At 34.2% G+C, this 24,929-nt stretch overlaps 2 protein-coding genes and 1 pseudogene across 5 annotated transcripts; 1 reads left to right on the forward strand and 2 right to left on the reverse strand.

Annotated features, from left to right (window-relative positions):
• Positions 1–543: 543 nt before the first annotated feature.
• Positions 544–3,409, reverse strand: LOC146938960 (uncharacterized). 2 transcript variants are annotated; one of them, XM_085752794.1, is made up of 5 exons: positions 3,217–3,409; positions 3,059–3,141; positions 1,622–2,088; positions 1,268–1,531; positions 544–1,184 (listed from the first exon to the last, which is right to left on the reverse strand). In XM_085752794.1, the coding sequence occupies exons 3-5, from the start codon at positions 2,078–2,080 to the stop codon at positions 852–854; spliced, it is 1,056 nt and encodes a 351-aa protein (XP_085608920.1). In that variant the 5' UTR covers positions 2,081–2,088; positions 3,059–3,141; positions 3,217–3,409; the 3' UTR covers positions 544–851. The 2 variants fall into 2 exon arrangements, with proteins under 2 accessions (XP_085608920.1, XP_085608919.1); XM_085752793.1 differs by having other exon boundaries at positions 1,622–2,081; positions 3,217–3,408.
• Positions 3,410–11,066: 7,657 nt separating this feature from the next.
• On the reverse strand, positions 11,067–13,238 carry LOC146938961 (uncharacterized; annotated as a pseudogene). The gene is made up of 3 exons (XR_015031463.1): positions 11,896–13,238; positions 11,554–11,802; positions 11,067–11,470 (listed from the first exon to the last, which is right to left on the reverse strand). The product of XR_015031463.1 is annotated as an uncharacterized LOC146938961 (transcript).
• A 5,568-nt stretch (positions 13,239–18,806) lies between these two features.
• Positions 18,807–24,104, forward strand: LOC146938962 (GDP-mannose transporter GONST2-like). 2 transcript variants are annotated; one of them, XM_085752796.1, is made up of 10 exons: positions 18,807–18,925; positions 20,245–20,453; positions 20,714–20,927; positions 21,033–21,172; positions 21,354–21,483; positions 22,171–22,269; positions 22,440–22,594; positions 22,673–22,789; positions 23,427–23,524; positions 23,625–24,104. In XM_085752796.1, exons 2-10 carry the CDS (start codon positions 20,254–20,256, stop codon positions 23,666–23,668), a joined length of 1,197 nt encoding a protein of 398 aa, XP_085608922.1. In that variant the 5' UTR covers positions 18,807–18,925; positions 20,245–20,253; the 3' UTR covers positions 23,669–24,104. The 2 variants fall into 2 exon arrangements, with proteins under 2 accessions (XP_085608922.1, XP_085608921.1); XM_085752795.1 differs by having other exon boundaries at positions 18,834–19,058.
• Positions 24,105–24,929: the final 825 nt, after the last annotated feature.

The following is a 24,929-nucleotide window of genomic DNA, read 5'->3' on the forward strand; positions in this document are numbered from 1 at the left end:
GTGTTATGCATGCGGGGTGGCTGTTGTTTGGGTTGTGTGCATTCTTCGGCTTGTCCGTCTATGCAATGCTTTGGTGTTTGTTTTAAACCTGTTTCCGTTTGTCTTTTGTTGTTTTATGGTCTGGCTAGCTTTAGGTCCAGTTTTTAGCCTTCTGGTGTTGGGGTTTAGGATATGAAGAACAAATACGAACATAAGCACCAGATGCAACACGGACATTGACACGCTGACACAGGTAATAATTTAAGAAATCATATAAATTAGTGTAATTACATGTATCGGTATCATTGACACGATACGTGTCCAGACACGCCTAATCAAAAAAGTGTCCGTGTTTCATAAAGGTTAAGAAAGGAACAAGGTCTATTATTTTCTGTTGTTCCCTGCGCGAGAGTTTTTCTCTTGCTTGGAGGCTTCATCTTTGGTGCTTATGACACTGCTTGTGTAATTGGTACCATATGAAATAAAAGTTTTGCTGATTTTAAAAAAAAAAAAAGAAGCAGGTTTTTGGAAAGACAACACACATAGACAAACAAGAAAGGAGAGTGTAGGAAAAGGCACAGGTTTTTTTATATACAAAACATGCATCAAAGAGGATGAATAAGAAGAGCAATAAAACACAAGAATTTAATTTATAAACACAATTGTTATTGTGTTTGTTATATTAGGTGAGGCCTAAGAAAAATACTAATGTCAAACCAAATGAACCAACAAAGAAAAAAATCAATAAGACTTGATGCCTATAGTATTTCCCTTAGGCCTCTCTCCTAATATAACAAACACAATAACAAGTTAGAGTAATAAAAAAGTTTTACATGTTATTGCTATAAAATGTTATTGGTATCATAAAAGTCCTAATCAAAGCACGAGGAGTGGAATTTTTTCAAGCTTTCGGAAATTCCATCCCAACTTCTTAAGGCATGCATGCAACTTCCAACTTTCGGATCATTTAACTCCTCCTCCTCCTCCTCCTCCTCGTCCTCATCATCATCATCATCATTATCATCATCATCATCATCATCATCATCATCATCATAATCATCATCGTTAATCACAATTGGACTGGCTGCATCTCTCCCAGGACCATCATATACTTTTTTGAAGGCCAAGGTTCTCAATCTATTACTAGTCCTCCTTACCATCTTTAAATCCAATTTTCTAGTCACTTTTTTCTTTCTTTTTTTTTCCTACAATATCCAAGAGAGGTGTTACATAAAGTCCATTATTAAGTAACTAAGTATTGTAATAAGTTGAAGATAAGAAGACTCACGTAAGATGGTACAGGGTTAGGGTCAGCAGTTGTTGGTACAAGGTTCACTGCAGAAATCGGCTCAACAAATGTGTTTTTCGCCGACATATCGTCATCGGCAGATACTTCTTGATTCTGGTTGAGAGGCTCCCCATCAACAAGCACTTCTAGTTGTTGTTGCTCTAATTCTTCTGTCTTCTTATAACATGCATCGCGTTGTTTTGTTTTTCTCTTTGCCGCTTCATTTGGTTTAACATTGCTTAGAGTATTTCCCTTAGGCCTCCCCTGATATAACAAACACATTAGCAAGTTAGATAAACCAAACACAAAAACAAAAAGGACAATTAATTTAGCAGAATAAAACTATAAAATTACCCTCTTTTTAGGTTCTTGATTGATATTGTGTTTAACAAAGACTTCCTTAATCCACTTAGACCTGGAACACTTGAAATTTAACACCATTCCACAAGTATGCATCGGATGTAGTTTCCTCACCCTAAATGTATTAGTCTTTTTCGCTATACTCACATAAACATTGTATGAACATTTTTGGTTGAGCCAACAAACAGCTCTAACTCTCTTTTTGCCATTCCTGGTAAATTTTATTTTTCTGCCATTTAATACATTGAGCTCTCGAACAGCGTCCTTAAATTGGTGTCGAGAAGTAAACTCCATTCCGATACTGAATTTGAAGTCTTTGGTGATTTCAGCTTCTGGATCGAACTTATCATATTTTGGCTTACCCTTCGTTTCAGAATCTTCCTTAGATGCATTGTCCAATTCATTTGACAACTTCTCGCTATCCATTCCACACACTGTGCTTCTTAATAACATCCTGATAACTATCATAATTCATATCAACATTAACATTTATATATATGAAGTTTTATATATAACATTATTAATAACTTCAATACTACGAAGTCTCAACAGGCACGAGTCACCTAAGAGATCATGACCGTAAGATGTGTCCCTACTTGCTCTTTCCTTACCATGTCCTCCTTTACTGAAGGACAATTCTCACCGTATAGCAAATTTTTAGCCAAAACCTCTTGTAGTGAAGGATGATCCTCTTTTAATGAGGAAACAAAGCATAATTTATTCCAAGTATATAGTCTTTATATAGTTCATAAAATAACAATTTATGTCATTGTTACATGTAGAGGGAATGAATGAATGGCAATCAAGGTATACGTTTCATAAATCAAATCAAGTTTATATCATGGGATTTATATATTAAAAGTTACTATAATGATTCTAAATACTCAAATTGAGTAAATAATAATGTATAGGAATGATAAGGAGTCAAAACAATTGCAAGCAATCCAACAAAACAGTCCATAATTTATCTCCATCGCCTGGTGAGGAGAACCAGAACCAAATCATCATTAGTCCTATAACCTCTTAAAATTTAGGTTGTTGGGTCTAATTCTCAACTTTAAAAGTTCATGAAAAATTCATATTTACAACTACGACAGTGACATGATTGACTTATAAGTTATAAAGGTGGTTCAAATTAGAATTTCTCTACAAACTAGACTAGCATAATGGTTCAGTGCTAAGAGTATATAATACTTGATGATAAAATGAAACCAAGAAAAATGATAATTTATATTCTAAAAACTTGATGAAAATATATATTATTTTAATCTATCTCTGGATCAAATTTGGATATGAAATGAAATAAAATAAAAACCATTAGAAACCAAAACTTCAAACCAATAAACAAGAAAATAACATAAAGAAAAGAGTATAGAAAACATAATATATACCAACTACTCACATGTTTGGTTCATTGGTAAAAAGACAAACCTCAAACAGGAGATTCTGGATTCAAGTCAGGATGATGTCTCTTTGTAAGTTGTTTTTAAGCCTTCAAATCTTTCTGCTTTGAACTAGAGACATGTTTTTTTGCAAGTTAAAATAATGAAAGATAAACATATAATGAAAGATAAAGTATTGGACCTAACCGTTTGGTAGAGAAGTGGATGAACAAGGCAGTCTCCAGTGACAGATCTGGTTGTTTGCTAGTTGCTACTATGGTGTGAGGGTGGTAAACAGGTTATGTTAGTATTTCATACTGGTATTTAAGGTAATGAGTTAAGTGTTTGTACTTTCTAGTTGTGGAGTTCCAAACTTGAAAATGGAATTGTCTAACTTCTCAGGTAAGTATATGTGTAAGTCTAAAGGTTGGTACTTTGTAGCCTAAAATCATCATTAGAGCATCTCCAATGGGGGGTCCTTACTTAACAAGGACCACTCCCCGTTAAGAACCCTCCATTGGAGGAAGAAAAATTGAGTCCCCGTTAAGGAACGGGCAACTATATAAGGACCCTCTCTCTCCTGGGTAACTAACGGGTCCCACGTTTAAAAAAGTAATAAAATGTGTACTACTTGGTCCCACTTGCATAAAGAAGTAATAAAATGTGTACTACTTGGTCCCACTTGTAAAAATGAATAATAGATAAATTATTTTTGTTTAATATGAAAAGATAGTGGAACTTATTTAAGTACTTTTCATTGGAGTCCTTATTAGTGTATTGCCATTGGAGTCATTGAGTCCTTAATAGGTACTTTTATTAAAAAATTATAAATAAGTGATGTGTCACGTGGGGTCCATTTAAGGAGTCCTTGTTAAGGAACTACCATTGTGGATGCTCTTATGTCATGAGGAAATGTGACGTGTGATCAATGTATTGGAGCTGGATTTTTAGATGGTGACAGCTCGTACTTACCTAGTACTATGTTTGGGTGATGATAAACCTTTGCATTTAAAAAGAAAACAAAAAGTTGTTTGATTTTCTTTCCTTTCTAGTATTACATTTGTATATTATATTATATAATATATTAAATAAAAATGAAAATGTATATATGATGACAACTAATGGGTTAGATGACAAACAATGAAATAAGAACAAACATGATGATGACAAATGAAATTGTTCTGTGCGCTCTTTAGATTGCTCAACCTCCGAAATATGTTAATCCGAATATAGCATCTGATAAAAAAAAGGGTCGATTAGATTGAATCTCTCGATAAAAAAACCTTTTCGCTTCAATAATTATTGGTTGGAAAATCGGAACTTCAAGAAATTGGTTGAGGAGGTGTGGAGAAGTCATAGGGAAGAAGGGTGGATGGGGGTAATTTTGAAGAATAAATTAAAAGGCTTAAAGGATGAAATTAGAGCGTGGAGCAAGATAGAATATGGATATGTAAATTCTAAAGTGGATAAACTCATTGCGGAGATTGCGGTGTTAGATGCCAACGGTGAAAATGGGGTGTTGAGTGGGGAGGATGTGGAGGGGAGGAAGAAGAAGTTTGAAGAGATGTGGAGGCTTCTTAGAAGTGTAACACCCCTACTAGAAAATTACCTAGGATATCTAGCATGAGTGTTAAACTCGGCATCGGGTACATTAAAATTACAATAAATAAAAAAACTCTCTGAACAAATCATAGAATTTCTCACCTGTTAACTCATAAATAGTACCACTGACGTGTACTTTATATTGTCCAGCTACTTCTGCTTCTTCATCACGAGTCATCCTATCGTATAATAACTTGTACATCTGAAATAAATAAAAGGGATTTGGGTGAGACAAGATGTCTCAGTGAGTTCCATCTATCCTAGGTTGTAGGCAACCTTGGAGAACCTAAGGATCGCCATCTGTTTTTAACCTCAACCCATTTTGGGTGTATACAATTTCATTATGCATAACTGAGCGATCAAGGGATAACTAAAATCGCTGTCTGAAATACTATTTTGATCATATAATAAATATAGTCATACTCATACTTTAATCATAAACATAATAATCACAAACACATATATCAAATCTATCGTATTCTAGTATAGGTTATACTTTGACATACTTATTTGAGTATGTCTCTGGTTCCTTTCCGATAACAACTAGTTTCGGCTAGCCAAGCCGGAGTTCCATAACTAAAATTCCTCATTTCCAACGATTAGTAAAATGCCCATAAAATATTGCTTCGTAGCTAATTCATTCCAAACAAAATTGTCATATTGCTACACTTCTCTAAAGTACAAAGCTACTGAAATTTTGACACATTCTCGTCTACTTTATCATCGCATCTCATGATATGAATTTACTATCAATAAAGTATATAAATTATTTTCTCATTTATACAACTCAATATAAATATCTCATCAATATAAATTATTTTCTCATTATTTGTACATAAACCACATTATCTCTTCGTTGTGGCGAACGGAGATATATACCACATTATCTCTTCGTTGTGGCGAACGGAAATATATATACCACATTATCTCTTCGTTGTGGCGAACGGAAATATATATACCACATTATCTCTTCGTTGTGGCGAACGGAAATATACCACATTATCTCTTCGTTGTGGCGAACGGAAATATACCACATTATCTCTGGCGAACGGTAATATATACCACATTATCTCTTCGTTGTGGCGAACGGAAATATACCACATTATCTCTTCGTTGTGGCAAACGGAGTTTTCGTATTCGTTACTATGACCCGTGCGTCATAGGCTACATTATCTCTTCGTTGTAGTAAACGGAGATTTTCTCAATTTTCTTTTCTTTTTTTTTTCCTATGAGCATGTTACTCATTTCAATTTTTCTACTCATTTCCATTTTTTTTTCTTCTGGGATTTTCTATAATTCACTATGAGCATGTTACTCATAGGCTGCTTTTCAAATTTTCTTTCAAATCATTTCTATAATTATATACATCAATTGTCTTGATAGAATTTCACTCCAACATTTATACTAGCATAAACATACTTATTAACATAAAAGAGATTTCAGAATACACTAATAAGGATACCTAATTCGGAAATAATCATTCTACTATCTCATATTTATTTTGTTCAAATGTACCATTCATATGGCATAATAGTCATGCTATAATTATGTCAACTTATTCTAATAATTCATAATCACACATTAGCAATTTAATGATATAATTTACTACCCAAAGGTGGGTTTTCTAACTAAAGGAACTCACCTCAACCACTTTTAGCAACTTTATAACAGCTTAAGCATCCATTTTTATGTCATTCTTCAGTCCTTAATTCCACTGCTAAGCTTCTGTTCTTCAGCCAACATCAAAACAACTTACAATTCATAGTTCGGCACAATTTATACTTCTGCCCCCAAACTTCAAAGTCACCTATAGACTTCAATACTGGTCTAAAATTCATGGAACTGGTGTCAAAACGTCCAGAATTTTGTTAGCTAACCATAGCATTAAAAATCACTTGATTCTAGGTTACAGAGAGAAAGTTCTTGCTGTTTTAGTGGAGCTCTGTCCCAAAACCCGTAACCAAATTCCAGCAGGATTTTACCAACTTCAATTGCATTTTCCGAATTCGTTTCTAATCCGAATCATACGAAATTTGTGTCCAAACTGTAGGCAATTGAATGAGGAATCCAAAAATCCAATTATTACCCGATTATGGATCATACAGCAGTATGTACAAGCCAGTGAAAACCAGACGAATTTCGTCTCGAAATCATGAATTCAAGTGTAATCACTTATATCAACAATTACCATTCTAAATTCATCATCAACAATTCATCATCATAATCACCAACATAAAAGAGTCATTTAGGACAACAAGTGAGGGTACCTAGCTTATGACATAACTACACTAACTATGTCACAGTTATTTTATGTCACATGTTAGCATGTCATATAGCATAATTCAACTACCCAAAAGGAAGAGTTATAACTATAAAGGACTCACAATCTTGTGGAGGTTCCTCTTGAACACTTTGTGGCACCTTCTCAAGTTCCAAACTTCTAGCCAAGCTCTTGTCTCTTCCAAAGGTACCAATGGCTTAATACTTCATGGTTACTCCTATAATCAAGCTTCCAAACAATTTCCCATGGATTGGAGTGAGAATTGATGATTTGGAAATTTTTTTAAATGAAGGGCGGTTTGCTTCTATGAGAGGGGAAGGATGAATTTTGCTTGCTAAACTCTTATAGTAGCACCACAAGGGACCTATTTATGGTTAAATTTGGATGATTTCATGAAGGATGAAAATTTTTGTGATGGTGGTGAGGAAGGATGATGGTGGCCGATGGTGTAAAGGGAGAAGGGGGAAGAAATTATGTTGGACTTTTGAGAGAGAAGGAATTAGAATTGTGTAGAATGTTGTGGTGAAATAATTTATAAAATGAATTTTTGTTGGCAAATACCAATTTTGCCCTTGGCTTAAAAAAATTTCATGGAGGGATATTACAAGAAGTAAGGATGCTAGTATGTTCCAAAGATCCAAATCCAAGTGGCTAAAAGAGGGGGATGCAAACTCGAAGTATTTCCATAGATGTGTGAAAGCAAGGGCAACCTGGAATTCTCTAAAAGCAATCAAGGCCAACGGAAATTGGGTGGAAGAACCAACGGAGGTTAGGCAAGTGATTGTGGATTATTTTAGAAACCACGTGGCGGATTCACATTAGGAGAGGCCTACCTTTGATGGATTTTGCGATGCTATCCGGGGAAGAAAATAGGGAGCTTATTGCTCCTTTTTCTTTGGCGGAAATTGAAGAAGTGATCAAAACTAGTGACGGTAATAAAAGCCTGGATCCCAATGGATTTAATTTTGCGTTCTTCAAAGAGTTTTGGTATCTTTTGAAGCATGAAATTCGTATCTTGTTTGATCAATTTTATGCAAATGAGGTGATTCCTAAGAGCTTCCTATCCTTTTTTGTTACTCACATCCCAAAGGTTAGTGCTCCGATGACTCTAAGCCAATACTGTCCAATATCTCTGTTGGGAAGTTTGTATAAGCTTCTTTCAAAAGTGTTAGCAAAGAGACTTTCTAAGGTGATGAATTCCATAATATCGGCTTCACAATCGGCTTTCTTAAAAGGGAGGCATTTGGTGGATGGAGTTTTAATTGTGAATGAGGTGGTGGATTTGGCGAAAAGGTTGAATCGCGAATGCTTGATTCTAAAGGTGGATTTCGAGAAGGCTTATGATTCGGTAAATTGGGGCTTTCTTGAGTATATGATGAGAAGGGTGGGAATGGAGGCGAAATGGGTGAGGTGGATGAAGGCTTGTGTTTGTGGCGGAAATATGTCAATTCTAGTTAATGGGAGTCTGACCGAAGAGATAAGTGTGCAAAGAGGCCTCAAGCAAGGTGACCCGTTAGCTCCGTTTTTGTTCCTTTTGGTGGCGGAAGGTTTTAGTGGCTCGATGACAAATGCGGTTAATCGTAATTTGTTTAGAGGTTTTGAGGTGAAAATGGGTGGAATGGACGTTTCCCATTTGCAATATGCCGATGACACTTTATGTATTGGTGAACCAACGGTGGATAACCTTTGGTCATTGAAAGCCGTTCTTAGAGGTTTTGAAATGGCGTCGGGGTTGAAAGTTAATTTCCACAAAAGTTCCCTAATTGGTGTTAATGTGCAAGGAGACTTTATGGAAGCGGCGTGTAATTTTCTACATTGCCGAGAGGGAGCTATTCCTTTCGAATATTTGGGATTGTCGGGTGGAGCTAATGCTAGGAAGTTGTCAACTTGGGAGCCAATGTTGGAACAATTGAAGAAGAGGCTTAATTCTTGGGGCAACAAGTATGTGAGTTTAGGAGGTAGAATTGTTCTTCTTAATTCCGTTCTAAATTCTATTCCTATTTTCTACTTATTCTTTTTGAAGATTCCGGCAAAGGTGCTTAAGATGGTTACCCGTATCCAAAGAGATCTCCTTTGGGGTGGTGTTGGTGGAGCTCGGAAAGTTTGTTGGGTAAAGTGGATGAAGGTTTGCCAACCAAGAAACAAAGGAGGTTTAGGGGTTAGGGATGTAAAGATGGTTAATTTGAGTCTCTTGGCTAAGTGGAAATAGCGCTTACTCCAAGAGGAGCAACCGCTTTGAAAAAGGGTGTTGATAGATAAATATGGCGACCATGTTAGTGGCTTGGCACCGGGTGAGGGAGTTAGGTGGCCTAAATTTACTTCACTTTGGTGGAGAAATTTAATGAACTTGGTGGAGGAGGGTGTCGGAGGTAATTGGTTCACAAATAGGGTGAGAAGGAAGATAGGCAATGGTATGAAAACTAGTTTTTGGAAGGATAGGTGGTTGGGGGAAATGCCTTTATTCAATTTGTTCCCTAGGCTTTATTCTCTCTCAAGTTGTAAGGAAGCTATGGTGAGGGAAGTGGTTGTGTTTCATGGAGGGGGGCGGCAGTGGAATTTAATTTGGAGGAGACAAATGTTTTGGTCGAAGGCCAACCTTGTTGACAATTTGATGGCTCTCTTGGAGGAGGTTGTTTTCAACGGAGATGAGGATAGGTGGACATGGATTCCGGATGAAGATGGATTGTTTTCGGTAAAATCCTCCTATACTATATTGGAAAATATCTTTCTTGTGGATGAGGGCGTGGGGGTTTTAGAGGAGGGGGTCTTTTCTTTGATATGGAAGAGTCCGGCTCCGTCAAAAGTTGTGGCGTTCTCGTGGTCCTTACTCCTTGATCGCATTCCGACAAGAGATAATCTTGCATTTCGTCACATCTTAGAACCGGATGCGTCCCTTCTTTGTGTTTTGTGTGGGAGACGGGTGGAGACATCTACTCACCTATTCCTACACTGTGATGTCTCCTCTTTAATTTGGGCGTGGTATCTTGAATTGGCTTTAGACTTTATTACTCCACATAATTTATTTATTCAATTTGAATGTTGGAATAATGAAGCGAACTCGAAGAGACTTAAGAAGGGGTTTTCGTTGATTTGGCACGCAACAATTTAGTTTATTTGGAAGGAAAGAAACGCAAGGATCTTCATGAATCAAAGGAAGGAAGTGGAGGAGATCGTGGATGAAATCAAAGCGGTGTCTTGGGTTTGGACTTTGAGTAGGTTAAAGATAGCTTCTTTCCTCTTCTATGAGTGGACTTGGAATCCTAGAGAGTGCCTAAATAGAAGATGAACGGCGCTGTCTTTTTTGGATCCGCATTGGGAGTTTGTTGTTAGGCTCCTTTCGCTGTTGCTGCAGGTTTTGTACTGATGGCCCGGCAATTTGGGAGGGTTTTTGTACATTTTCATTTTTTGGTGTGTTTTGGCTGTTTTGGCCTTCTCTCTGTTGCCGTGCTTATTCTTTATGCAAAGTCCCTTGCTGCTGATCGCTTTGTAACAGTAGGCAGGGCTTTTATTTGTTGTATCAGCTTGCCATTTTTGCACTTCTGGTGCTTGGCCTTTGAAATATATATGCCGATTCAAAAAAAAGAAAAAAATTGTGCAACGAACGTTATAGTCTAATAAATCTAGAGGTTTTTGATCAAAACTGAGAAGTTCATAGAGCAATTTATAATCTTGGTTAGGGGTGGCAAAATGGATGGATTAGATGGATATGGATTTTGATTCTTGGTTAACCACTCCAAGTGCTTTATAAGTATTAACCAGAAGAAGAGGAAGAACGAAGCTTTCCACTTATAAATATGAATTAAAAATAAAAGTTCATAGAAAAAATCGTTCACATTTCACACCCTTGATTGTTCCCAAAACCCCAAATTACTCTGTTCCATACCTTAATCTCTGAAATTGATAGACATGCATGAAGAAAGGAATCAAATTAGAATATGAATGAAATAAAACTATTAGGAAGTTGGCTTGGCCTAAACACACACAACATGAAACAAAAATGTTAAATATAAAACTCTTGGCCCACTTGAAAAGAAGCATGAGTTGAGAGCAGCTCAATGCTAGGCATAATTAATCAACAAAGGCAAACTCAAGATCAGAAACACACCTTGCCAATAAGGAGAAATAAGGAGAAAATTTACAGGTTTTTAGAAAGGCAGAACAGACAGAGGAGAAATAATGAGAATAATAAACCATGATAATTGAATTTATGTACATTATTAGTGTAAATTTTTTTACACATTCCTCATATAAGTAAGCAGTTACTGGTTTTTATACCACCATAGCAAAATACATATCATACAAGTCCTAAACAAAGCATGACGAATGGATTTTCGTCAAACTTTTGGAAATTTCGTCGCAACTTCTCAAGGCTTGCATGCAACTTCCAATTTTGGGATCATGTGATTTTTCTTCTTCATCATCATCATCATAATCATTATCATTTATCACGATTGGACTGGTTGCATCTCTCCCAGGACCATCATATACTCTTTTGAAGGTCAAGGTTCTCAATCTATCACTAGTCCTTACCTTCTTTAAATCCAATTTTCTTGTCACTTTTTTCTTTCTTTTCTTTTCCTACAATATCCAATTGAGATGTTAAATAAAGTCTATTATTGAGTAACTAAGAATTGAAATAAAATGATGACAAACAGGCTCACATCAGATGGTACAGGATCAGCAGTTGTCGGTACAAGTTTCATCGCAGAAATTGGCTCCAGAGGCTCTCCATCAGCACGCAGTTCTTGATTCCGGTTGAGAGGCTCTACATCAACAAGCACTTTGGGTTGTTGTTTCTCTAATCCTTTCGTCTTCTTAGAAGTACTACGTGCATGGAGTCGATTATTTGTTTTTTTCTTTGTTCGTTCATTTGGTTTGACATTGCTTGAAGTCTTTTCCTTCGGCCTCGCCTAATATAAAAAAACACAATAACAAGTTATATATACCAAACACAATAACAATGAAGAACAATTAATTTAGCACAATACAGCTATAAAATTTACCCTCTTTTTAGGTGCAGCTATTGGAAGCTGTTGTATAGCAGGTTGTTCTTCTTTGTAATCGTGTTTAACTACGACTTTTGCAACCTGCTTAGACTTGAAACTCTTCTTAGCACACACCCTTCCACAAGTATGCTCTGGACATATTGTCCCCACCCTAAATGTGGTTGTCCTTACCACTCTACTCACAAAAATAGTGTATCCACATTTTTTGTGAAACTTACAAACAGCTCTAACCCTCCATTTGTCGTTCTCGGTAAATTTTATCTCTCAGTCATTTAACACATTGTGCTCTTGAACAACATCCTTAAATAGTTGTAGAGAAGAAAACTCCATTCCAATACTGAATTTGAAGTCTTTGGTGATTTCTGTTTCTACATTGAACTTATCATATTTTGGTTTACCTTTCATGCTAGAATCTCGCTCAGATGCATTGTTCAATTCAACTGTCAAGTTCTTGCTATCCATTCCACACACCTTGCTTCTGAATATCATCTTTGATAACTAACAATCATATCAACATTACATATGAGGTTGTATATATAAATATGTATAATAATAAAACATTAATAACTAATACTTTTAAGTCTCAACATGCGTGAGACTGAGACACCTACGAGATCTTAGCATGTAATAAAGTAAGTTAAACATTACAATCGGACAAGGTATCCCTACTCGCACTTCGCTTACCAGACCCTCCTTTACCGAAGGAAATTTCTCACCGTATAACAATTTTATGCTAAACCCTCCTTCCTCTTTTAATGAGGAAACATAGCATAATTCATATTATTATTGTTTGGTCAAGTAAACTAACGGTTAGAGCTCACACATTTAAAAAGTGGGGAGTCCAGAGTTTGAACATCGGCTCCTGCATAATATTGTCCTCGCAGTACAACCTAGCAATAACATTTGTCACTTGAACTAAGACTTGTGGACAATTGTACATTATAGTAACTTTTAAATATATAAATTCCATGATATAAACTTGAGTTTGATTTATGAAAAGTAGGAGAACAGGAACAGATCATCATCAGTGCCAGATTTTTTTGACTAATATTTAAAACAACATCAACATATTTTGTTGACTTCCACACCATTTTTCACACTCATGACAAGATCAAATCATAATAGCGATTTAACCACAAAAAAATAAATCTTGACATGACACCAAACTTAAACAAGATTACTGTAACCAAAAAACACTTAAACAAGATTAAGTTACTCAAGAATCAACATGCAGCAAGAAATAACAGCACAATCAAACCATCAATAAAAAAAACAAGAACAACAATCTACATTAACCACTGATCATGAATAAAAATAACACCAATTTTTAGAAAAGAATCATTCACGTACTAATTTGTTTCAAAAACCCCAAATTTCTCTATTTCACACCGTGATCTCTGAAGAACGGAATCAAATGGAACTCACACTAGGAGGGTTTGATGATGATGGTGGTGAATGTTGGAACTTGAGCTTGGAAGAATGTGAGGTTGTACTCAAAAGTCTTTTTTCTTGCTGCTTTCTCTTTCTCTACAATTTTTCATTTCCTCACCTATGGTAATTGGTACTCCCTTCATTTCTCTACATCATTAAATAATGAATAAACCTAAAAAGTAAATTTTGCTTATATTTTGAAACGCAGAGAGTAAAGTATAAAGAAAACGATAACTTTTATCTTAATGGGTTTATTGCACCTATAGCACTCGCTAGTCTCTTGGTTACCCCCATTCATCAATTAACACAACAATTTTTATTTTACTTTTTTTACTCACTCTATCTCAAAATGATTTTTTTTTAAATTGTTTCAAAATTAGTTTTAGTTCAGACTTTTACTTCTATATTAATAAATACAATGATTAAAAACAGAGAAATATTTCATGTAATCTTTAAGTCAATTGGTAGAAATATATTGTATTAGAAACTGAAAATAATATTCATTTTAAGACTTTTTTGTTATAGTTACACTTATTTTAATATTATCTCGGTTGTTTCTTAAGTGTTGTTTTGATATTGTTTCCACGAACCAATGAAACTATTAAATTTTACTACTTTTCATAAACAATTTCATATATTTCATTTATTATCTTCAACTATTTATTATCTTAACTTACTCATCTTAAAAAAAAAAAAAAATCTTAATTTAGTTATCTCTGTCAGCGGTAAATAAGTAGAGATAGATTTTGTAAAACAAAATTTAATATCATGTAATTTGAAAACAACACAAAAAAATTCTGAAAAATAACGCTCAAAAAGAAATTGATGGAGTAAAACCAATCAGGGCACTTCTACGGTGCAGTCATGAAACTAACTTTTTTGAAAAAGTTATTTTGTCAGGGCACTTCTACGGTGCAGTCATGAAACTAACTTTTTTTGAAAAGTTATTTTGTTTAACCATGACCTTCTTAATTGCAATTATGTACAATTTTGCTTTCCTCATGACCTTCTTCATACAAACATGAATTCACACAAAAGTAAAATTCAGTTTCCTTCGTGTTCGTCTTCATTCGTGTTCTTCATATCTTCCAATTCATATGCCGAACGAAAAATCACTAACTCATATTCATCTTCTGATCTTAAATAACGGTGTTTGTGGTATACATTTAATGAACTGTGTTAGTGATTTTTCGACCTCAATTCATCTTCCTCAAATTTCGAGATCAATTCATCTTCCAATTCATTTAACCGTGTTCTTGGTATCGATCTTCCGATCTCATTATAACGGTGTTCTTGGTATCCATCTTCCAATCTCAAATGTTCGTCTTCCACCGTCATAGATCTTAAATTAAATTTGATTCATTTAAGATTAGGGATTTTCATTGTTCAAAAAAAAAAAGATTAGGGATTTTCATGGAGGTCGCCTAGATTAGGGATGTGAAAGGTATGGTTGGTGTTGGAGCAGATGCATTTTGGAGAGAAATGATAAGATTTTGGAGTGAAATGAACTGATGAAGATGAACAAATTCAGACTTCTGCAAATGAAAGAGATTCGAAAGGAACGAAGATGAACAGATTCAGACTTCTGCAAATGAAAGGGATAAGAAAGGAACAAATTCTGTTTAAGATGCATAAGCTTTATGATTTACAAAATAAAATAAAAATAATAATAATTTTGATTTATTAGGGACTCAGTTGCAATAAGCAAGGATATAATGACACATCTTATAGACAAATGTGCAATACGCCATATAATCTGACGTGACATGAATTAAATACACAATGCCTAATGATTAGGGATAAGGTTGACTTCACTGAAAAAGTCATTCTCATGACTTAACCATAGAATTTTCCAATCATCATGGATTATGAATTTGTTTACAAATTTAACCTTAATTAATTATATTGAAAAGAGAAATTAAAAATAAAAACAAAAAAGTAGTAAATGATATAATAAGTAAAGAAACAAGAATATTGTTAACAACAAACATTTAACACACCCTCTTTGATTGATTAAAGTTTATAAGAGTTCAATCAAATTTAGATGAGACTCACATAATTTGATACGACTCATGCGAAATTTTAACCAATAAAAAAAGAGTGTGTTAAAGACTGTATTAGGGATGGCAAAGCGGGCCGGCCCACCCCGTTTAGGCCCGCCCCGTCTAAGCCCGCTAAAAACGAGACTAGACGAGCCGAGTCAAAATTAGTGACCGAGTCCAAAATCTCACCCCGCCCCGTTTAGTGGCGGACTTGCGAGTTGGCGGGCCGGCCCGCCAAACAAAAAACTTTTTTTGATTTTTCTTTTACAACTTAATTGTTACAAAAAAAAAACTATGTTGCTTTTATAATAAAAAATATATAAAAGAATAGGTGGCAAATAAATTTGTGCAAAACAAGATAATTAACAAATTATCGAATTCAACATTATAATTAATAGCAAAATAAGGCAAATGCGCAACATAAAACAAATCATAAAATAAATCCAACAACCAAATTAAATCCAAAAGGATAAAATAAGTCTCAAAATAAATAAATCGAAAAACATAAAATAAGTTCCAAAATAAATCCAACAACCAAAATAAATTCAAAAGCATAAAATAAGTCTCAAAATAAACTAAACAACCAAGATAAATCCAAAAGCATAAAACAATTCTCAAAATAATCGCAGCAACAACATAATTCTTTTATTAAGTCAATCAACTCCAAGTCAATCATCATCTAAGTTATGAATATATGGTGCACCTCCTCCTCCTCCTGTTGTCGTCGTAACATAATTGTTTCCAACGAGTTAAGCGGGCCGCCCCGCCCCACCCCATGCCCGCCCCGCTTTTCAACGAGACGAGCCGAGCCAACTATAAAAAACGAGTTCAAAACTTCGACTCAGCCCGCCAAAAATAACGAGCCAAACGGGCCGGCCCGGCGGGTCAAGCCCGTTTTGCCACCCCTAGACTGTATTACTAACACTCCTCAAGAAACTGTAATGTTTCATTTATAACCCTCTCAAATAATGTTGTAAACTAAAAATGATGAACATTTGTTAGAGAATTAAATATAATAAAATTATACTCCCTCCGGTCTTTATTATAAGAAAAAGTTGACTTTTTAGGTTCATTGTGTAAGTGATGTATCTAGTCTATATTTATAACAAGATACATTAATTATTCTATGAATCAAAAAAGTCAATTGTTTCTTATAATAAGGACCGGAGGGAGTATTAAAACTTGTATAGTCAACCTCTTCGTTTTAAAAGGTGTAGTCAACCTTTTAAAAAACAAAATACCTTTGTTTAAAATAAAATACGTGATCTAATAAAAATATGACTTTTTTTTTACGTTTAATAAAAATATAACTTTTTTTTTGACCAAAATAAAAATATAACTTAAAAATGGAGTTTTAGTTCCCCTAAGGTCAAATTGTAATTCTAATCCTCCTTTTTTTTATTGCGCAGTTCCATCTAGTATTTCAAAAATTCTGACCAACCTAAAATTTTAGTCATTCAATTTGATGGTGTGTCAAAAAATTAGATTATTTTACCCCTAAGGTCAAATTGTAATTCTAATCCTCCTTTTTTTTATTGCGCAGTTCCATCTAGTATTTCAAAAATTCTGACCAACCTAAAATTTTAGTCATTCAATTTGATGGTGTGTCAAAAAATTAGATTATTTTACATTAGAAATAAGGCAAGTGAAAGCATGACATACTTATATGTTTTTTAAATTAACAAAACCCTTTTATTCATCCTTTAAAAAACATTTTATTCATTTCAACCTTTAAAAAATGATTAAATAAAATTAAAAACTGTAGATTAAGGGGGATATATTGGATTAGGATTTTAAGGGATTTTAAAAGACTTTTTAATTATGAAAAAGTCTTGTGGTATTCAATCAAGACTCTTTGCAATTTAAAAAAAGTCTTGTGGTATTCAATCAAGATTCTTTGTCATTTTAAAAAAGTCTTGAAGTATTTAATCAAGACTTTTCATCACTTAAAAAAAGTCTCATGATATTCAAAATCATTCAAATTTCAAAGGACTGTTTAATAAATTAGATTTTGATGGATTTTGTGAGATTGTCTAGTGAAATTTTAACAAAAAAAAGTCTTTCATGAAGACATAAGATTTTTTGGGATTATTTTTCTTTAAAAATTTTTACTATCTCTTTCTTATCTCTTCTTCCTTCTCTCTTCTCCCTTCCCTCTCTCCTCTCTTTTCTCCCTCCTCTCTCTCCCTTCTCTCTTCGTCTCTCTCTCTCTCTTCTCCATTCTCTCTCTCTCTCTCTCTCTCTCTCTCTCTCTCTCTCTCTCTCTTCTCCCTCTATCTCCTCTCTTTTCTCCCTTCTCCCCCTCCTCTCTCTATCTCTCATAAAAATAAAATAAAAAATAAGAGTAAGTATTCAAAATATTATGATAGAGAGTGTGTTGTAATCATTTCTTTTCAATGAGTCCTTAAAATTCATAAAATCTTTTGAAATCTTATAAATCCATAAAATCCTTTAAAATCATATGATGTAAATCCATTGAAATCTAAATTGAAAATCTTGATTGTCTTTTAAAATCATGAAAGTTATTAAAATCCTACAAAATCTTTTTAAAATCTTCGAGACTTTTTTAAGCAAAAATTATCCTTCAAAGTCCTAATCCAATGCACCCCCTTAAGACGTCAAACCCAAAATTAAACAACAAAATTGTTGGGTTTTTTTTATAATAAAATTTTAAATAGCTCAATATCGATACACACCCACTCTAAATGTTAAAAAGTGGGGAATACATATTCTATTTTACGCTCCATCACATAAAATGTCGTACTTATGAGACTTTTGGTTTTTCTTTTTCAAGGGAAATAAAGGATTTTAATTGATTTTTAGGCGTTAGTAATAGGAATTTGGAATCACAACTTCCTTTTTTGCGTAACCATCTCTCATTTTCCGATCAAACCGTTTATTGACTCGTAAAGGTAAAAAAAAAAAAAAAAAGTACAAAATATAGAGAAAAAAATGTAGATAAAATGTTGAGATTGAGTCGAACAGACATTATGAAAGAGAAAAAGGACCGAGAGGAACTAACTTCTAATAAAGGAAGAGTCACACATCCAATAAATGCACCCTTCACACCCAATAAAAAAGAATTTGATTACGTCTTCTACACCATCTTATTTCTATTTATCTTTCTCTTAATTACTCCTAGACTAGTCATCTTCCCTCATCTTTTTAGTCTCAATTTTTTTTTTTAAAGAGATTTCACTCTTTTTTGCTCTCATTAACAAAACAAAAATAAACCGGATGAACGTAATGCTGACACGTTATAGTTACTCTAAATTAAACAAAAGCCCTTCAATCCTCATATTATACGCAAAAATCCCGCACCTTTTTCCTTGGCATTTTCCACTTCACTTCCTTGTTCTTCAAGTAACCATACACACCATGGCTGCTTCAATCTCGTTGACTTTACATTCCTCGGAATTCACACCATCCCATTATTCTACTCTTTCTCTTCACCTGGATTCTCTCCTTTTAACACCTTTTCACCTTTGCGTGTTCTTCAAAAAGCTTCAACCTTTTTCTCACGTTCATACCATGAATCACCACCCTTTACTAGGGTAGATGCAGTTCTTTCATTTCCCAGACAGATTTTTTGAGCATTTATCAAATTTTCTTCATCTGGGTGTTTGTCATTTACTTCAAGTTTGCTTCTTTTGTTGATGATCACGCTTTGGATATTGTGCATAAACAGTAAGATTCCTGTGTTTTTTTCTCTTCTTTTTTCCTTGTTGGTTTTGTGCTTGTGTTCTGTTTTTGTAATCATGGTTTTTTTTATTTGTTGGGTATTTTTTTTTTTTTTTAAGTAAATACCCAAATTGGTACCTGAAATTGTAGGGTTGTATTCCTTTGCCAGATTATCATCATTTAAAAATGATCCTTGAAATCACAAAATTTAATCAATTTTCTCTTATGAAGCACGGACACAGATTCAGACACCGACACTGATAATAATTTGAGAAAATGACATAATTTGATGTAATCATAGATGTCGTGTCGGACACCGATGTGTGTTCGACACCAGGACATGCCTAATCCGAAGAATGTCCGTGCTTCATAGATTTTCTACCTTGTTTGACTTTGTTATCAAATGCATGTCTGCCATTATTCACTTACATTATGTTTTGTATCGTTGTGGCTTTTCCAGATTCATGGTGAGACACCATGATTTTGCAAAAGCTACAAAATGTAGCTATTATGGTGACTCATTGTTATTCCAGAAAAGTCACCGTGATATCAAACATGAACTTAATTTCAAATTCATCTTGAATATTACCAACTTGATGTCATTCTAGACCTTAGAAATACTAACGGAGACAATTTGATTAACATTTTGAGTTTTAGGAATCATTTAAAAATAATCGATAATGTGAGGGACTAAATTGTTACGATAGAATCTTACAATTTCAATGATCAATTTGAGTATTTACTCGTTTTCATTCACATTACAACACAAACATCACCAGGAAAAACACTAAGTTATATCCTTTTTGTAAACATTATTTGTTCCTTGATGCTGATTTACCATTTTTCTTATACAATGCGGGCATGTAAAAATTGCATGATATGGGTACTTTTTCACCTGGTGTTTTTTTCCACATGGGCTTCTTAGAAATTTTGTCGGAAAATGATTCTCCAAACAGATGAAGTTGAAAATTTCTTACCTCACCCTGTACAAACCTGTTAGGGTTTGATTAAGTTTCATACGATATTCAATTTTTTCACGCCCTCGTAATGTGACATTGGTAGTTTTTCTGCTCAAAATATCTTTAGTATGTAGTTTTTCAATGAATTTGATATGATTTACTCGTGTAGAATTTGTAATTAGAATCTGTTCCATCTTTCTGACTTGTTTTTGCCTTGTTTTTCCTAATTCTAGGTTTATGATATGTCGTCTGATTTTAAGTTAGTCATTGCTACTGATCATGACACTGAAGAGCCAGGATTAGGCAGCACTATAGGTTCAAACATATCACTAGATGAAAAGGGTAAGGCAGTGCACACAACTTTCAATGGAATTCGTGACCAAGGAAATTTTTCGCCAAAGAACTACGCAACAAATGCAGAGCGAAGAGCTTTGTATGACAGGTGTGAAACACATTTCCTTTTCCACAGTTTTTGTTCATAAATATACTGTTTCAATTAAATTACACTTCTGCCTTATTTCGATGTAATGATGTTTTCCCATTCTGTTGATTTCATTTCAATTCTGCTACTAGGAATTTGGCACAAAATTTTCCACTTTGAAGCATTTTCCTTTCTTTGCAGTTTAACCTTATGATGTTATAATTGATATTTTTAATTGATGGTATAAATAATATGTGAAGCACATTAACCTTTATAAACAGAGTTCTAAAAGGTAAGGCTACAGCTGGAGATAATGGCAGTGTTCATGTTGATGAAGAAGAAAGACATCGATTACATGGATCAGCTAAGAATAAGCCTGTATCACTTATCTCCGGAACAGCTTATTGTATTTCATCTTGCAGCATGATAATGCTGAACAAAATTGTTTTATCGAGTTATAATTTCAATGCAGGAATATCATTGATGTTTTATCAGGTAAGTTAGTTTCTTTTGCTATTTTTGCTTTATGAGAATGATAAATGATGGCTAAAGATTTTAATCAGACCGTATGTGATGTTTATTCTTCCATTTACTTTGCAGAACTTGATCAGTACTCTGGTTGTTGTTCTATTGGCTCTATGTGGCAGAGTTTCAGTTGAGAAGCTCAACTGGAGGCTTGTTCGAGTCTGGTTGCCAGTAAATGTGATATTTATTGCCATGCTTGTCTCGGGCATGTATAGGTATAGAATGAACTTTATTTTATATATATATTTATTTAAGTCCTCGGTAGATGTTGAACCTGATACCCTATTTTGAGAGGATATACATTAAAATTTTGATGCTGCTCAATCTTGTAGCAAACAATACAACTTGTGCAGTTCCTATCTATGCACTTAATGTCTTCTGGTGCATTTATTTCAGTTTGAAATACATAAACATTGCAATGGTGACAATTCTCAAGAATGTGACCAATATCTTAACAGCAATCGGAGAATTATATTTATTCCATAAACGTCAGACTTCCAAAGTTTGGACTGCAATGTTTGTGATGGTAAGTGACATTCTTGTGTTATACTCATTGATTCGCTTTTAATTGGAATGTGATGGAAATGATCTGACATTTCTATATTTATATCTTGGATGGCAACATCATCTTGTCTTACGGAAATCTCGCGTGTTTGAACTTTGAATAAAGAAGTAGCACAATTCTCAAGTAGTTGGGAAAATCTTTGTTAGTATTGGACGTTCAATTTCCATTTTACTGTTTGAATCAAGACTAAACATGCTGGGAAATTTCAATGCAACAATATCTATCAGTAGTTAACTTTGAGAAAATTAACACTTTATTTGTGAATCCTTGGTGATGCCATGTTTGTGAAACCTTTCTTTAGTCTGACATTTATGGTTCTGCATAATTGGAAATGAAATCTATTTGTTGTTTCAACATCTAACAAAAATGCAGAAAAAAAAATGCTGTTATGAGTTTCATTTGTTCAACTATTATGTTTCATCTCTTGAATAAACTTAAATGATCTAATTTGGGCAAAACACATCACGCGGTTCTTTAAGATGTTATTGTACCAGACTAGTCCTTTAGATACTCATATAGGTCCTTCAAGATTCAATAAACATGTTGTTGATCTTTTTTGAGATTCTGTTTATTCCGTTAAAGAAATGCCTATGTGGCCGTTTTGATACATGTATTTGATTGTTCCTCTCTCGTATGTACTCCATACAGATTATCTCTGCTGTCAGTGGAGGTATTACAGATCTTTCCTTTGATGCAGTCGGTTATGCCTGGCAAATTATGAATTGCGTTCTTACTGCAAGTTATTCGGTATGTATATTTAGTCTTTGTTTTCTTTCCATATCCGTAAGAGTCTTCTCAGTTTGTTACTGGGATTGATAATTGTGAAAATGAAAACCTTTTTTTTTTTTTTTTTGTTCAAGAAAATATCAATTATATCCAATTTCAACTTTGATTGAATGTTTTCTTTTTTGCAACAGCTCACTCTCCGGTGGGTCATGGACGAAGCGAAAAAGTCGACAAAATCTGGTTCTCTTAATGAAGTGTCAATGGTGTTGCTCAACAATTTATTGTCTTTACCTTTTGCGATCGTCATGATATTCATTTTCGGCGAGTGGGATTATGTAATACATGCGTGAGTGAATATGTTTCTTTGTTTTGAAATTCAACGAAGCCTTCTGCATTCTCACCATAATTTTGTTTTGGTTTCCAGTGATGTCGTTAAACTGCCAGCATTTTGGGCTGTTGCAACAGCTAGTGGATTAATTGGCCTTTCTATCAGCTTTACCTCAATGTGGTTCTTACATCAAACTAGCCCTACAACATACAGGTAGTTTTTTCAAGTTCAAATTCAATACTCACAGATTGCCCTTCTAAATGTTGCACAAATAGGACAGACCGGAACCAATCCGTTATAAAAGTTTGGTAAAACAGAATCAAACTGTTAATGGTTCATCCTCAACCGAACCGAAGTGGTATAAAGGTTCCGTGCACTAGTTATGTGTTTTCAAACCAAACCAAAATTACCTCTGCAAAAATCCGAGCTGTACCTTTTGAAATAAATTGATTCTTTGTGAACGGAGCTGATATTAGGTAGGAATGTTAAAAAAACTGAAAACCGGACCACTGTTAAAATAAATCAGTAATCAATAATCAAGCCGTTAAGCCGAACCAAATCAAACCATACCATAAAGAACCGAACTGTGATGTCATGGACTGAACTGCTCATCACAATTCGGTTCTTTTTGGTGCGGTTCAATTTTTTTTTAACAGTCCTAGAAACTAAAGAAATGTGCAGCGTCTTTGTGAAAAAAATCTAGAGACAAGAAAGGATGCCATAAATTTAGGAAACATACTCAATGCTGGTGCCTTCATCAAAATTCTATCTGTTTCAGGTATTTATTTATTTATTTAGTTTTGAGTTCTTTTCCTGAGTTCCAATATCTCTACTTGTGTATGTTTTACAGTCTTGTAGGTTCCTTAAACAAGATTCCAATCTCTATTGCTGGCATTATAGTGTTCAATGTTCCCCTGAGTATATCAAATTTATTCAGCATTTTATTTGGTAATTTATCAGAACCACTCAACATTTCTCTTTCTTCTTCTTTTTTCATGGCAGGGGGTATCTTTATTTATCTAATATTCATAATGCACACTATTTTCAGGTCTCTTTGCTGGTATATTATTTGCAAGAGCCAAGATGTCTTAAACCAGAAGCAATCATATTCATAGTAATAAGTAATAACCAATGAAGTGTGAGAGCTAATACATGAATGATAACTATATAGGTTTTTGTTTGATCAATGCAAAATCAAACTCTTATTTTAACGGATGATCCTAAAATGTGGAATAATTATAGTATAGGGTACACCTGCAAGGGAAGTATCAACTATTAAGGTTTACTTTCATACAGTATATTGGAACTTGGAAGCAGAGTTGCTGAGCAGGCAAGACAGTTCCTTGTGAACAATATCAACATATTTTGTTCGTGTTTTATGTCATATATTTTGTTGTTATATTTGTATTACACACATGAAATATAATACTTGATTGTTTTTGTATTAGACACAGGAATGTATAATACCTATATATATAAATTTTGAATGTATAATACCTATCTATATAAATTTTTTGAGGATGAGGAACTTTTTGTATTGTGTTACATTACCCTGGATCTAAGTCATGATAAGCAACTTCAAATCATAGTTCAGTACAGTGAGAACTTTTCATACCCAACAATATCACTCCGGATGTACATATTCGTAAAAATGTGAATTCCAATGAAAATGAGCAATTTATTGGTGGGGTCAAGATAGTTGGATACCACTTAAAAGGATGAATGTTCATTGGTTGAGGTAAATTACCCACCATTCTTCCATGGGTACCCTAGTTGTCACCCTAAAATTATCACCCACAAAATTCAATGAAAATTGCGTTTTTGACTTTAATAAGTTCCTAAAAACACATGGAAATTCCAGAATTGTCCCCAACTCAGTTAACTACCTTGCAATCTTTCCGGCTGCAGTTAACTACCGCTGGCTCGCAGCTGCAGTTAACTAACGGCGTCTAGATCCCAGTTGCAGTTAACTACCGCTGGCTAATCTACACTTAAGTTCGGTACTTGACAGAGCATCAATTGTGATTTTGCACGTTTCGGTCGGAAAAAAAAATTGAGACTTTGCACATCCTTTATATGTATTTTTATATAGGTGTCTGTAAATTTGCACTGGCTAATGTGCACTTAACTATGGAACTTTGCAATCCTCTATATGTATTTTAATATAGGTGTCTGTAAATTTTCGTAGCATTCTGACTAAGTCTCGATTTATTTTGATTTTTCGACCGAACCGTGCAAAATCGCAATTTTTTTCCAAGTACGAGTCCGGAAAAGTGACCTAGAGGTTGGATTTTTTCACGATTTTTTGCACTCATGTTTAGGACAAAAAAAAAGAACATCTCCCACAAAAACA

This window comes from Medicago sativa, chromosome 3 (assembly GCF_051527215.1).
Source record: "Medicago sativa cultivar Bolivia chromosome 3, Bolivia_mono, whole genome shotgun sequence".
Lineage (NCBI taxonomy): Eukaryota > Viridiplantae > Streptophyta > Magnoliopsida > Fabales > Fabaceae > Medicago > Medicago sativa.

Bases quoted from the DNA above. Each gene is read 5' to 3' on its own strand.
- LOC146938960 (XM_085752794.1), bottom strand. From the start codon at position 2,080: ATGTTATTAAGAAGCACAGTGTGTGGAATGGATAGCGAGAAGTTGTCA. The intron at 1,532-1,621 runs GTAATTTTATAG...TTGTTATATCAG, and splicing joins ATCAAGAACCTAAAAAGAGG to GGGAGGCCTAAGGGAAATAC. The intron at 1,185-1,267 runs GTGAGTCTTCTT...TGGATATTGTAG, and splicing joins CTAACCCTGTACCATCTTAC to GAAAAAAAAAGAAAGAAAAA.
- LOC146938962 (XM_085752796.1), top strand. From the start codon at position 20,254: ATGTCGTCTGATTTTAAGTTAGTCATTGCTACTGATCATGACACTGAA. The intron at 20,928-21,032 runs GTAAGTTAGTTT...TTTACTTTGCAG, and splicing joins TATCATTGATGTTTTATCAG to AACTTGATCAGTACTCTGGT. The intron at 23,525-23,624 runs GTAATTTATCAG...CACTATTTTCAG, and splicing joins TTTATTCAGCATTTTATTTG to GTCTCTTTGCTGGTATATTA.